Source organism: Dipodomys merriami, unplaced genomic scaffold (assembly GCF_024711535.1).
Source record: "Dipodomys merriami isolate MVZ:Mamm:240054 unplaced genomic scaffold, mDipMer1.0.p SCAF_17, whole genome shotgun sequence".
Lineage (NCBI taxonomy): Eukaryota > Metazoa > Chordata > Mammalia > Rodentia > Heteromyidae > Dipodomys > Dipodomys merriami.
This window is the reverse complement of record NW_027203048.1, coordinates 28,084,126-28,099,473: the sequence shown is the minus strand read 5'-3', so window position 1 is coordinate 28,099,473 and position 15,348 is coordinate 28,084,126. Positions and strand designations below refer to the sequence as shown.

Here is a 15,348-nt window from a genome sequence, read left to right as displayed (position 1 = left end):
ATTTTTTTTGTCTTCTTTTGTTTTTCTTTTTCTTTTCCACTGGATCTTTAGACATCAGTTGCCTGTGTTGGTAGGGTTTGGATAACAACAATTAAGTCTCCAGTCCTGACTCTTTATTAGCAGAAAGCCATTCAATTCAGTAATGTCGAGGCTCTTCATTTTCTCAATGTAACAGCAAGTTTCTGTGCTTGAAAACAGAATAGGAAAATCTCGTCACTAAAGAAAAAAATGTATATTTATCACATTTTTCTAAATGATAATGGTGGCCTACTAAAAGTACTTATTTAATAAAGGTTCTAGATATACTAGAATTATTATTAATAAATTACTTCAATTATTCCCCTTTTAATCTTGATTGTTAGCACTACATAATTTTCTGAAATAAGATGTCTTTTTAAGTCTTATTTAAATTCTATTTGCATAGGTTTGATGGGTTCACTGAAAGTCCTTTTATAATTTGGCTACACTCTTTGCTCTTTATTTTGGCCATTGTCTGAGAATCCCTTCCAATCTGATACCACTTTTCCCCTCTTCCCACTCAATATTTGCATTTTAATTTCTCTGCTTTATTTTTGGCCATTTCTTCCAAGTTCAGGAAGTTTCTATTTGCATACACACATGTAGAGAGTTACTACATACAGGTCAGCCAGTTATAATGAGGCTTAATGTATATTCAAAGACTGGTGAACTTAAGAAGTTGGTGAGTATTGGAGGTAAAAATTTGAGAGCTGAGGAAATGCTGTCACAAACAAAACTTAACGCTTCTTTCAAGTTTAATCAGCCAATTACCATGCCACTGAAACTGGATTGGTAATGACCTCTAGTCAGATGTCTCGTAAGCCATATGACTGCTAACCAGTTCATTAGTAAGAAAAATAATAAATGTAAGAAATTCTGTGTAAATTTTGGAGGTTTCCCTATAGTATATTGATTGTGCCTATTTATGACAACAGGTTAGTTGACTTATCTTAGATCGATGCATAAAAGATTCTGAAATTGTCACACCTGAATGTTTGTTAACTTGTCATTTTCCTTGCTTGCTATAACTCTAATGGGCTTGAAAATTGGTCCAGCCTCTCTTCTCTCTCTCTTTCTCTCTCTTTTTCTCTTTCTCTGTCTACTTTTTCTTCTCTCTCTTCCCTCTTTCTTCTTCCCCCTTTTCTTTGTCTTCCTTTTTCTTTCTGTGAGGTTCATTTGCTTTACTGATTCTGATTGTCCATAATGACTGTTTGGCATATTCTACAGGCAAAGGTCCTGAGACCCTTTTTGCTGGCTATAACCTCAATGATAATGAATGGCACACAGTACGTGTGGTTCGTCGAGGAAAAAGTTTAAAGTTAACAGTTGATGATCAACAGGCCATGACAGGTAAATACCATAGCATCACCCCTCAAGACTTTCTTTTTTCTTATAGGTCACTGTTTAATTCAAGGCTGATCTACAACTTGAAAGTAAAGTTACATAGGCAGTTCATTCTTAAATCCATTGTTTGTTTGTTTTTTATTTAATTCACTGCTAAAAAAACCCCATTTACTCAGAAGTCTGGTAAGTATTTCTTCCCAAATGAATAACAATTTTTTATTTCATGTTCGTGTCCATTAATAACTTGAGAAGAAGTTACAGTGAATTTTACTTTTGTGGCTTGATGAATATGTCTCAAAAAGTATTGAAGTCATTGCTTAATTGATGATTTCTTCTTACTCTTTTTGTTTGGTTCTCACATATTTAACTGATGAGGAGTAGCAAGTTTTAACTTTTATTTTCTAAGTAAATTGGTAGATATAATAGCATTCTGTCAGATGAACAGACTTTTCATATTAGGCACGAATCAGGGAGGATTAGAAGCATGGAGCCAACAGTGTCAAGGTTTGGGGGTTTTCAGATCAAGTCTCATGGTATAGACCAGGCTGACACTGAAGACATAATCCTTCTACCTGAAGTCCTGGGATTATAAGCATGGACAAGCACATTTGGCTTATTTTGGTTTGACTTAGAGTCTATTTCTTTATGTTCAACAACATCCTAATAAATGTGTGGCTCTGCAATAAACGCCTTACTTGGAGATAAGACTCTCACAGGCTTTCCTGCCTGAGCTCTTGTTGAATTTCTGTCCCTCAGATCTCAACCTCTGGTGTAGCTAGGATTACAGACATAACCTACCAGCGCCGGTTTTCTTTATTCTTGCAAGCATTTTACCCTATTTGCTTTGACATTTGCAATTTCTTTCTCTCTTGTTTCTCATACTCTCCTTTTTTTTCTTAGCCAGTTTGAGAAGTGACATACACAATGTCTCCTTAATGCTTCAGCTCAGCTTTTCTAGGATTACAAATAGCTGCTTACACACCTCAAAGTAAACATGGGCAACTTCAGTGAATTTTGCATTTATGAAATGTATCTTGTCCCCCGCATTGTCATCAAACTGGTTTATCAGTTAAATTCACATTGTGGTTTTTTCGTAAGATAGTTTCTTCTTTCTCCAGCAATGTTTGCAGTCTAAGCTCAGATATGCTGTTAAGTTGCTGTCTCTTTAGTCTCATCCAATCTACAACATTTTGACAAACTCTTTGTCTTTTAAGGCAGTGACATTTTTGAAGAATATAATTCTCCACCATTACTTTGTGTGAATGTAACACTTGGTGTGAATTATGTGTTTATCTGATTTTTCTTCATGATTAACTTCAGGCATGATGTTCCTAAATGAAAGCCCACTTTCCAAACATGGTGACTTTGTTACAAGATTCTGTCTGGAAAAATGCACTGGAAGGTTGATGCTGTCTTTATCTGTGCTTACATCTCATCAGGTGGTAGATAATGTGTCCAGTTTTTTCACTGTCATTACCTGCAACTAATAAGTAATCTGTGGAGAATCATATTGATCTTACATATGTCCTGCACTTCTTCAAAGTGTTACCCAAGATTTTGCATCTACTGAGGATTTTTTAACTGATCTAGTAGCTAAGAGTTAAAGAAATAATTGTGTTCAAACTTCAGCACACTTTTCGTATTACAACCAATGCTTACTGTTCTACTGCAAGTAAAAGTCTAACTTCCCTCTCATCGTTTTTTCTTTCATTTTCCTTTTTCCTCCAGTTTCTTTCCCTCCATTATTTCTTCCCACATTTTCCTCCTTTTCTCCTTTCTCCTCTTTCTTTCTTCAATCCTCCCACTCTTCTCTCCTTCTTTTGGGGTGTAGATAGACCCTCAATTTTCCAGATTCTTACAGATTTATAATTGTTTTTCCCCGTATTTTAGTGCTCAGATTTCTCAGGTTTAGCAAATGCGAGTCCTGACAATTCGGTTGCTATAATACTGAGACATGCTTCTGCCCAGGTTTGTTTGTTTTAGCACTTTTATTTTCTAGCAAAACATGATATTTTATCTACCATACCACTTTTATCTACCATGCACTACTGATGAAATTAGCCATTTAGTTATATTTACTTAGGATTACCAGTATCCACATTTTTAAATTTTCAGAAGGCGGGGGCTGAAATATGTTTAAGTACATATATCTATACATATGTGTGTGTGAAAAATATATGCATGTCTATATGTACAAATTGTATTTGTGCATAAATATAAATGTACACATAATTTGGAAAACATGAATTCACACACACACACACACACACACACACACACACACACACACACATACACATACACATACATGCTTTCCCTCTTGGCAGGGTCTTTAGCCCATGCTAGCTAAAAATCTGCAATCATCCTTGATTTTACACTTTACATATTTCCATCTTTTCTTCCAGATAATAATTGTGGCCCTAATAATATCATTTACTCATTTACTCAATATGATGATGCATCCTAAAAGCTAAAGCATTTTTTTGTCCATAAGACTGAATCTACAATTCAGCTAAAATAATCTAGGATAAATTTTGAATTCTTCTTCCTGTTCTCTTCTTCTTGCTGATTTGTATAAATAAGTTAGATTGGTAATTTAGTTGCTGTCTTTCCTTCTACCATCCATTGTTTCTTTTTATCTAAGATCTCATGAAGCCAGAAATTCGTAAAACTATCAATTCAGGTTTGCTTTGTATAAAATGAAGCTTTCCAAAAGTAGCAGTGGTAACTTGCCACAGAGGATTAAATTTAAAATACAATATTTTTTCAAATACTCTAGATGCCCCTTGAGACTCCCCACGAATTAAAAAAGCAATGAGAGGTTTTTCTTAAATACTACAGTATGAACAGAAAGAATTTAATAAGGAAAACTCTTAAATACTACAGTGTGAACAGAAAGAATTTAATAAGGAAAACTCTAGAGAGCTTTCATGTAAGGGGATGCACTTTCCCACATCTTTTAGTCATGGGAATTGTATTAAATATTTACTGAGCAAACAGCAGTGCATATGAACCTATCCTTGGGATTGTCTGAGCCTCACCTAGCATATGAGGATAGGAGTTGCCATCCAAGAAGTTAGTGAGTCTATAGCCAATTGGAAAGAGTTATAGAAACCATGGAAGATCTCTAAGTATGAAGGCACTAGGTTTCTGTTCATTTCTTTGTCTAAAACATCTGGAGTTTTGTGTTTTGCATGTTTGTGTTGGTATCTGTCTTCACTGTACAAGATTCACCATATATTCATTTATTCAAACCTGAGGGTTGGGCATCATTGCCTCCTCCTCTCTATCATTCTGGACATCATTTTTAAGTGTTACACATTACATCTACAAAATTATCTTCTGATACAACCACCCGTACTAAATCCCTCTATAGTCTCATAAGCACAGAAGACATGTTTTCTCTCTCTCTCTCTCTCTCTCTCTCAATCTCTCTCACACACACATACTGAGAGTGAGAGAAAGTGTATGTGTGTGTGTGTGTGCGTGTGTGTGTGTGTGTGTGTGTGTGTGAGAGAGAGAGAGAGAGAGAGAGAGAGAGAGAGAGAGAGAGAGAGAGAGAGAGAGAGAAAGAGAGAGCTATGGCATATATATTCCCACTAAAACCCTGCTCTATAAAAGTATGTCCTTATATAAAATTGGGTTGCTTTGTGAGTAATTTGGTCCTTGGCACTCATCTTGTGTGAGTCACTAACTTCACTTGCTCATGCATCTAGCTCATGCTTCCAGTGCTTTTGTTTATCTGTTTCTCCTTTAGAATCCACCATGCACTTCTCCCATTTTTAGCATGGCTACCCCATTTTATTCCTACAATGTTAATGTAACTATGATTTCATGTACATGCTTTTATTCCATATTTACCAATATAACATCCTATTCATTAAAATCAAGTCATTTTCTGAATCTTGTTACTACACATTAATCAAATTCCGGCTCCTTTCTGTCTGCAACCCCTCAATAAAAGTTTGGAAGAACACAGCCCTGTCTGCTCCTCTCAGCACTATTTCTTCATTCCCTAGCATAGCACCCAACACATAAACTGCATGTGCAGGAAGCATGGATGTAGGGCTTCATAGTTACTTTATTCCACATAACAACAAGAATGAACTTAAAATAGCTGATCTTCATACCAGTTTGATTGAAATAGTTAACTCAGATTCTACATGCTTTGATATCACACACTATCTCAAATAATCAAATCCTGGCAGCTCCAAAATAGAGAATGCTGGCTTCTTTATAAAATATACAGCAATTCTTATACAAACACACCACCCAGAATGCATGCTGTGGTAGTTGTTTCTTATCAAAAGTTAATGTCAGTTTGGTATTTTATATATAACCTGATTGGCGGAAGTATACTAATTGTAAACTTTTCTGTACACTTAATCTTTAGAATTCATAGTACATTTGAAACAAAACTATAAAAATTACTCTTCATAAAAATCCTCATTAAATTTCCTCCTTCAAAATGCTCCATTTATTTGTAATTTATGTAACACATATATTACAGACAATTCAGATTATATTACATCTAACACATTGTATTTCATATAATAAACATACATATTACATATGTTACCTATAATACACACACATATATATATACATTTGTATTAGACAGCAGTGACCACATTACTGATGAAAACTAAACTCAAGTAAATCCTGAGTGAAAAATAATTTTAATTGGCAATATTCAGTCTTTCCTTAATGAATAATTGCTATTAGGTGTTAATTTTCACACATGAGCTAAGCCCCTCTCCAATTACAGTCTTGAAGTAATTGATACATATTGGTGATTCATATTTATTAGAGGAAAAATAGGCCTTTCAACTTAGCCCCTGTGTTTTTCATTTTCTAATGAACAGGACATTGTTGTTTCTACAAAATTTTAGGACCTTCCTTATTATTGATAACATCATTAAAATAAATTTGTATTTATAAAATATAAAAATTCTATTTTTAAGGAAAGGAAACAGATATTAAGTATTAATTTTGTCACTGAACTTCTTAGTATTAACAAATAAAATGTTCTTCCTTATTTTGGAGGTACCAAGATCTTGCAATTTGTATGCAATCTCAAATATTAGAAACAATTTTTCTGCGTACTTTCTTACTATTGGTTATTCATCTGTACAACCAGAAATATCAGTGTTAAGATTTGAGTGGAGTTCATGGAATTATGATTCAGATTCAGATTATAATATATATCCTTTAAAAGCTAAAAATCAGTACAAGCAATCCAAACCCAATTGGTTTTTCATGTTTTTTTCATATTCTTCCTTCTATGTACATTGCTAATTTAACGCTGCTCCTCCCTCTAGAACTTTACATTTGGAAATTATTTGTTACCCATGTAGTTGATACTCACAGAACAGCATGGAGATCACTGGAGAACTAAAGGAAAGAGAAATGATGTTACATTAGAAACCAGAATTGTTAAACACATAATAGCATTTTGTGTCAGAGAGACAATCACAATCAAAGGCCTTGAGCTGGAAGGGGAAGAGATGGAACAATTATTTACAGCAATACTTTTGTCTGTGTGTTGTTTTTCTCCCAAAAAGTACATAGAGAAATCAAAGCAAAACGATTTCAAAAAGTAGCCATGGCCAGGATGACTGGAGTGACGTTATAAAGGATTAAAAACTCATAAAGATGCGTGAAAAGCAAGTAGAGCTAAGCATAGTGCAGGGTTTTATACTTTATACTAATGAATTTATAAATGTTACAGTCACTGAATTAATAGCCTGTTTTTCTTACACAACGATGAGCCCACTCTTTTATATGTTGTTTACAAGCAATTCTTTAAGACACTTTGCACTATTTTACTATTTTGATGAACTAGGTGAAGGCTTGTCAAATCGGGGGCCCACGTTGGTGGGTAGTCAATGAGCAGTACACCTAGGGAAGATGGTTCAGTCAGTACTTTTTCTCCACGTCTCCTTCTTAGATTGGCCTGAACTCATATTTTCATTATTATCATGGGTGACAGGACAGGGTAAGCTTGATAAATTTTCCAATTATGCCAAATTGGGCAGGGCATCTAGCCAAGAAATTGACTGGAAGAACTTGATTGCAATTTAAGTGATCTTTTGAAAGTACAGCACACAGGGAGCAGTATAATTAGACAACAACAAGATGCTGAGACCGAGCCATGAGCAAAAAGAATCTCTTATTTGTATAGTGCTCTCCCATTTAGAAAACAAATTCACACCTTTGTTTGATGTTACTCCAACATGCTCAGGAAGGCAGAAATGGAATGAGGTTGGGAGACAAATATGCCAGGATGGGGGCCTAAGTTAAAAAGTTAATTACTAATAAATCTACAACTAAGCTTTGCACTAGGATGTGTCAAGATAAAAAATGTGGTGATACGGATTAATTTTACTGGTATTCTCAACATTGTATGTACTTCAAAGCAGAATACTTTCCTCAGATTGGTTGTCCAAAACCAGAAGGAATATGGGTGGCATCAGTTCAAAGATTAGACTTTCTAATGTGTCTAGAGGACTCGATCATGTAAACACTATGGATATTAGACAACAGAGGAAAAAGATATTTAAAAGAATGTATATACTGTCAAAAACATGTTTATGGTTCCTCATTCAAAGGACACTCAGTAGTAGCTTGACAGAGTATTTGAAATATATGGGAGCATATTTTTTCCTGAAAGAATAAAAACAAATGCATCAGCTGATAATGGTGAGTTGTATCAATTTCTAATGGAATTCCTTAAGACAACCATTTCTCAGTATTTGCCCTGTCTCTGTTCCCTAGTTCCCTTGCTGCCACCTCCTTTATATTTTTCCTCCCTGTCTTCCTTTCTTTCTTTCCTCTCTTTCTGTTTATTTCACTTTATAAAAATAATTATGTCACTTTGTCACTGGTTTGATTTTGCTAAGACTAAAATTTGCACAAGGATTAAAATCTGACTTAAAACTTAAGTATATTAGAAATTTAATAATATATAAATAATATATTTTATTTTTATAGTACCATTACCTACATGACCTGATCCCATGATATATATATATATATATGTGTGTGTGTGTGTATGTATATATAACTGTAAATGAGCTCTGGGTTTTCTCATATTATACAATATACTATTACTAATGAAGTCTAATCTTGAAAGCATCCTTCAGCCATAAACAATAAATAATATTATATTGTCTTTTCTTTTAGGCCAAATGGCCGGTGACCATACAAGGCTGGAATTCCATAACATAGAGACTGGCATAATCACAGAACGACGATATCTTTCTTCTGTCCCCTCCAACTTCATTGGACACTTACAGAGTCTGACATTCAATGGGATGGCCTACATTGACTTGTGTAAAAATGGTGACATAGATTACTGTGAGCTCAATGCCAGATTTGGCTTCAGGAACATAATAGCAGACCCTGTCACCTTCAAGACCAAATCAAGCTATGTTGCCTTAGCTACATTGCAAGCCTACACTTCTATGCATCTCTTTTTCCAGTTCAAGACAACATCCCTAGACGGACTAATTCTGTACAACAGTGGGGATGGAAATGACTTTATTGTGGTTGAATTAGTGAAAGGGTAAGTAGATGTCTGATCAACGATAAATAAGAAAAAAAACCAAAGGAATTGTGGCTCAAGTGGTAGAACGGTAGCATTGAATCAAAAAAAGCTAAGAAGTACTACCCAAGACCAACATAAAACAACCAATCAAACCAACAAACAAACAAGGGTTCCTTGTGGACTTCTTTGGGGCTCTTCTCAGAATGTCCTACTCTTTTCCTTTCCCTCTCACATAAACTTGCTATTTGACTTTAAAAACTTTAAATAAATAAATAGTCGGGACTTCTGTTTCCAAAAATCTCAACTGAACAGCAAGTTATTAGCTTAAAAAGGAATTGGTCAGGATGTGAGGGCGATCTGGCTGCGATATCTGTCACCCCATTAATCGCCAGGGTTGATTCGGCTGATCTGGCTGGCTAGGCGGGTGTCCCCTTCCTCCCTTATCACTCCATGTGCGTCCCTCCCGAAGCTACACACTCAGTTGAACAGGACGACCATCCCAATAGTGGAGGACCGGTCTTCGGTCAAGGGTGTACGAGTAGCTGCGCTCCCCTGCTAGAACCTCCAAACAAGCTCTCAAGGAATTGGTCAGAACAAAAGGCACACAAACAATGCATGCATTTGTATTGCTTGTTCAATATCTTAAGTAAATATGGATAAAATGCAGTAGCTACAGTACCTCATATGAAGTACTGGTAACCTCAAGTTCTGATGCTGTTAGGCATCCCATGAAACGCTCCTTCCATCATGTATTTCCTGATTGCGCACAATGGAATTCCACAAAGAATTCCTGCAAGTTTGTAGGCCAGTCTGTCCTAAATTAAATAATGAATTCATGAAATTCCATTTCACTCAAGCTTCATTTTATGTCATAGGCCCATGAATAATTTGGAAAGAATTTTTAATGAAGATTCTTTGAGAATATGATAGAAAATGGATATCTTTGTGCATGTATGTGTGTGTGTGTGTGTGTGTGTGTGTGTGTGTTATGTTTTCACTCAAAATTAGTGGACCGCCCACTTATAGCTCCATTTTCAGCTTTTTTGGTAGTTAATTGGTGATCAGTCTCATACCTTTCCTGTCCCTACTGGCTTCAAACTGTGATCTTGAGATCTCAGCTGCTTGAGTATCTAGAAAGCTCTCCTTTAATGCCTCTTTTTTTATTTAGAAATTTATTCACTCCCTCACTGAATTATACTGTATATTTACAATAGGCTACTAGGGCAGCTAGTATTTGCACATCTCTGAGCCCTACCAAATCTGAGCCCCACAGACACCAATATAAAACCCTATTGGATACAAATGAATCTGTAAGTCTAACAGAAAACTACCACAATTTCCTAAAATGATTAGTGAAATAGTTCAGGAAAAGCTTTGGAAATTTTGTAAGGCGTTTCATCCAACAATAGATACTTGAGCTAGATTTTGAAGAGTAGGCATATACTCTATTGAAAACAAAAAAAAAAAAAAGATAGAAGCAGCTGAGAATTGTCCTTTCAGCATCTTTAGCAAAATAAATGAATAAATAAATGGGGAGGGGGCATTATGGATGTGGGAAAACCCTAGTGAAATGAGTTACCTTCTTTGGAAACAATAGTTTATTATTCATCAAATCCATGCTCAGGACTTCATGCAAAGAGGCTCCCACCTGAAATGAGAAAAAAAATCACCATTTATAGTACCTAGTATAAAAACCCATTAAAATTTCTTAAAGCAATGACCCTTCCCCCATCTCCTCTTCTTTCCAGGTACTTACATTATGTATTTGACTTGGGAAATGGTGCTAACCTCATCAAAGGGAGCTCAAATAAACCACTCAATGACAATCAATGGCACAATGTGATGATTTCAAGGGACACCAGCAATCTCCACACCGTAAAGATTGACACGAAAATCACCACGCAAATCACTGCAGGAGCCAGGAACTTAGACCTCAAGAGTAAGTACTGCTCAGTCAGAGGCCTCAGAATCAAACCACATGGTCTCCATTCTAGTGGAAATTCCTTTGCTTAGGGACATGTATGTGTAGATCTTCCACAAAATCTGACCAGAATCTCATTTCCAGTTCATATTTAATAATACAACACACAAGCCTCTGTTCTCTCTTGAATGTGGCAAGAACATATGTATTTTTAATAGCTGCTCGGAAAGTACAACACCTAAGAAGGCGTGTGTGATTAAAATTTAACAGGTAAGAAAATGTACTCTCAGTCTTGATATTTGGGAAGAACAGTAGATATTCTCAAGTTTCTTAAATCCCACTAGTTTTCACTCAAGGTAAGCAGATGTAGAATGAGCTTCTTGTAGAACTTATGAGTTTTCTTTTATTGATGAGGTTTCCAGATGTTGCCAGAATGTTTGACCAACAGGAGTTCTGAGCATGGCTCCTCCCCAAAGTGTCCCCTGGTGAATTCCATCCCCTATAGTACGGGGAAAAGGCTGCTTTTACCAGCTGTTCAGGAAAACTAAACTCATGTTTTTCCACCATATTGAATCTTGATTATATGATTGTAGGCATATTTTTCTTGGAAAGAGCAATTAATTGAATATTGACAGTATCCCTTACCTGTGATTCAGAATTTAAATATAAGGGAGAGTTAGAAAGGAAAGTCAGAAATAACTTTGAGTAGAGAAAATAGTCCAACCTAAGTTGAAAAGAGAGCGAACAGTGCTTCACTTTCTACAATTGCAAAATAGATTGATGATCTTTACAGTCCTGGAACATGTGTGGGTTTTTTTTTTTCAGTCTAGCACATAGAATGTATGGTCATATCTCTCTCCCTTCTTTCATTGTGGACCTCTTGTTAACTTCAAAGAAAGCCAGTGTAACAATGGAGCTCAGAAAAATAACCCCAAAATTCAAAGAGAGTGCTGTTTACCACACCAGGACTCATTCTGTATCTTCTCTCTGATGGAGTATGTCTTCATTCACATTTGGAGCATGCTCTGTTTTACAGGGTGGACTCAGGTGGTGATTATCACGGTAAAGGATGGAATTAATAAATTTAGTGCGCTGGCCCAGCCAGCCACCACAATAAAGCAACACAACACCATTCCACATAGGAGATGTCTCAGAGAAGATTCATGAACTTCTCTGGAGACCCTCTGTACCACACTACCATATCAGAGACTAATTGTGGGGGAAAGGCACAGTTCAACACTGGTGGAAGTGTGTTACACACATAGACCCACAGCCTGAAAGCACAGACAACACAGTGTGAGGCTCTGGGTTACATGTCTCTGGTAAATATTTAAGCACTGTCTTCTGGGAAGTTTAACATTCACTCATGATTCACAAAAACTGGAAGTACTGTTTCTGGAAGAGTGGGTGGATGTAGGGGTAGCTTTACACATCTTTGATCCCTACAAAGCTGAATATTCTCTTAACATGGAATGTGTCTTAACTCTGAAAAATTTTAAAATAAAATGGACATTCCTCATGTTAAAAATAATAAAATTCTCACTTCCACCAACAACATATTATAGTATAATGTCAGACTCTTGGTTGCATTTTTAAAATCCCACACAATTTAAATTGTCCTGGATGGACAATCAGATTCTTCACTCAGGGTGATCCCCTTAAACCTTGTGATGTTTCTAAATGTTTCCAGATGTAGTAGACCTGGCTAAAGTGTGAGAACAAGATCTTACAATTAAATCAGACACCCAGTTCAACAGGAACAATAACCTCCACATAGACTTGCTGTCATAGGAGCCATCCACAAGAGGGGGCACGTGAGTCCCCTTGACTTGACATCTATCTATCTGCCATCCTGGGCTAGCATGTGTGTAGCTGGAGGTACTAGCCAAATGGAGAGTATTGACTTTGTACTCCAAATGGAGAGTATTGACTTTGTACTCCATTGCCTAGCAGAGCTGGGAGGCAAAAGTCATGAGAAGCCTCTGTCCAAAGGACCAGGTGTTCAAGGACTGAATACAATACCCAGGAGACTAGAACCACATCGGGAACATATCGGGGACACGGAAACAAGGTGTAGCAAGAAGTCCTCATATCTAACAGGGATATCTGAAGGACTAGTAAAAGCAGCTGGGTGTGGTCCTCCTTCCCACCTGGAAGCCCACAAGCATTTAAGTGAAAATTTTATATATAATATATTATACATTATATATTATATTATATATATATGAGAGCTTCTATGTGAACCCTCATTCTCAAATCAACATGCATGCTAGTCACATAGACTTGAGCCACTCTAGAGGCAGGAATTAAAAAAAATAATATGGCCCTATTTGAGCCAATTGTTTAATATTATGGTTATTTTTCCTATAAGTGATACCCTTAAGGAATTAAAATTATTCAGGTTTACTTTGCATCCTGAATGCCTTTGGTTCTGCTCAAAGGGAAACCATTCGACTCAACCCATTAGAGCTATGTGTTGTGGTTGTGAAATGTAGCTTTCTGGATCCCATGCCAAGCTAACAGAAGCAGTCATGATCTCAAAGAGATGCTCAGGAATGCTAAACATTTCTGGTTTGGGAGACATCCATGGTACAATCCTCAAGCAGTGGATGTTCGATGCCGGTCCAAACTCAAGCTGTCTTTCACTGTTGTATACATTTTGGATTGTCTTTTGTGTTAGAGTTTTACTTTTTGTGTTACCAGTCCTCTGTTGAAATCACATTGATCTGCTGAGTGAGGATTCTTTCCCCACCTCACATGAGTATACCTTATAAAAGCACTAGAGGGCAGCATAGGGCCACAAACTATGCTGTCTGGTGGTGGTGCTGACATTAACCTACTCCTTGGCTCTGGGAAGCCGATTTTCTTTGTTTCCAGACATCTAAAATTCCACATTTAGCCTCTGCTGTAATGCCTACTTTTGTCTGTGCCTCTGCTTCACTTTATAGACAAAACCGCAGTGTAGACATTTCAAAAGCTGGGGGCTGTGGATTCCATGGGCTCAGAGGGAGATGGGCAGAAATGGACAACACTCTGATCTTCTTTCCCTGAGGGGCGGAATCCCATGCAGGTGGCGTGACCTTGTTCAAATTATCCTTCATGACACGGCCAGGTTCTCAGGGGGCTGTATATCTCTCCCTGCTGATCCAGCTTTGCTTTCATCTTTATTTCCCAGCTGTTTGTGTTCCATTCCGTCTGCCTATTATGTACAAGCTGCACCAGGCGATGAAAGGAAGAACATAAATTTGTTCTCTGGGGTGATTTCTAGCCATAGCTCTCTATTCATTTCGGAACTTCTGAGTCCTGCCCCCTTCAGAGAGATAACAGGTGGATGTAAATCCTCCTTATGCTGCTTCTCTTGTTCCTATATTTAGTGTATTTGTATGTTTGTTATCTGTGTGCTGGGTGAAGGCTCTAACACTTATTGAGTGCCTGCTAACTACTAAATAGATTTAAATGGGGGTAAGGGAGCCTGGCAATTACCCAGGGTTTTGAATTGAGGTCAGTCTTGCTTATCCATTAATGGAGTTCAGGAACAAAAATAGAATTGTTTTCAGTCCTCATCTTCCGTGTGTCCATTTCTTTAGGATATTAACCTGACTTTGTCCTTCAGCAAATTGAGAATAGCTTTCCTTGATGGGGTAAAAGTGAAGATTCTTGGGTACAGAGGACATAGTACCCTCAGGTGGTCATTATGTAAAACTACATAAAATGGATCATTTCAAATGTAGGTCAACTCAGTGCTTTGTCTAGTCTTCTATCTCTATACGCTCACCCCCAATTCTTTTCCTCCAAGGGCTTTAAATCTTGTGCTACCTCACAATCTGTGTTTTCCTTAACCATCTCCACATCACTCCTTTAGTTTCAGCCTGTAGCTTACTTCCTGGCATCTACATCCTAAATCACTAAATAGTCCCTATGTCAGAAACAAATGCCAGGGATTTTCCGGCAAACAGACCCCAACTCCAAGCAAAGGTCTGAAGATAGATTGAATTCTTGGTCTTTACTCTTTGAATTCAGATTACTCCATCATACAGCTGGTTACCTTGTCCAGTATTCTCATTTTCTTACTCTTTCTGAACTCTATTAGAAAAAAAATGTGTGTATATATATGCATATACATATATATACAGTCAGTTGACCCTATTCTATTCAGAAATTCTAATCAAGTTTAAACATGCTTGCACTTTGTGCATTCAGTCCATAGGACATCTATAGATATTTGCCTTGCCTAGATATTCATTCAAAGAGGAAATGTTCAGAGAAATGTTTGACTTTGAACTTGGCCTTTGAGCAGGATATGACATTAAAAATGAAAGAAGGGCCTGTTGGATAGGCTGTCTTCAACATATTTCTTATTTGTAAGGAATGGGATTTGCCAACATTGCTGCCCTTTGAGCAGTGTTATTCAAAGGGTGCATTGGGAAGAAATCATTTCAGCCACTGATGAATGAGGCAACCAGAGAATGAGACGTTTGTGCTTAAAACCTTCTCTGAACTCCATTTCCTCACCTTG

General features: G+C 36.8%; 1 protein-coding gene across 44 annotated transcripts in view; it reads left to right on the top strand.

Moving 5' to 3' along the window:
- The window catches only part of Nrxn1 (neurexin 1), a 1,041,346-nt gene that overhangs the window by 485,408 nt on the left and 540,590 nt on the right, over positions 1-15,348 (top strand). For all 44 annotated transcript variants that reach the window (XM_070025560.1, XM_070025561.1, XM_070025582.1 and 41 more), the window contains 3 exons: positions 1,246-1,368; positions 8,548-8,929; positions 10,660-10,850. In XM_070025560.1, coding sequence (XP_069881661.1) covers positions 1,246-1,368; positions 8,548-8,929; positions 10,660-10,850 — 696 coding nt within the window. The remainder of the gene's footprint in view (positions 1-1,245; positions 1,369-8,547; positions 8,930-10,659; positions 10,851-15,348) is intronic.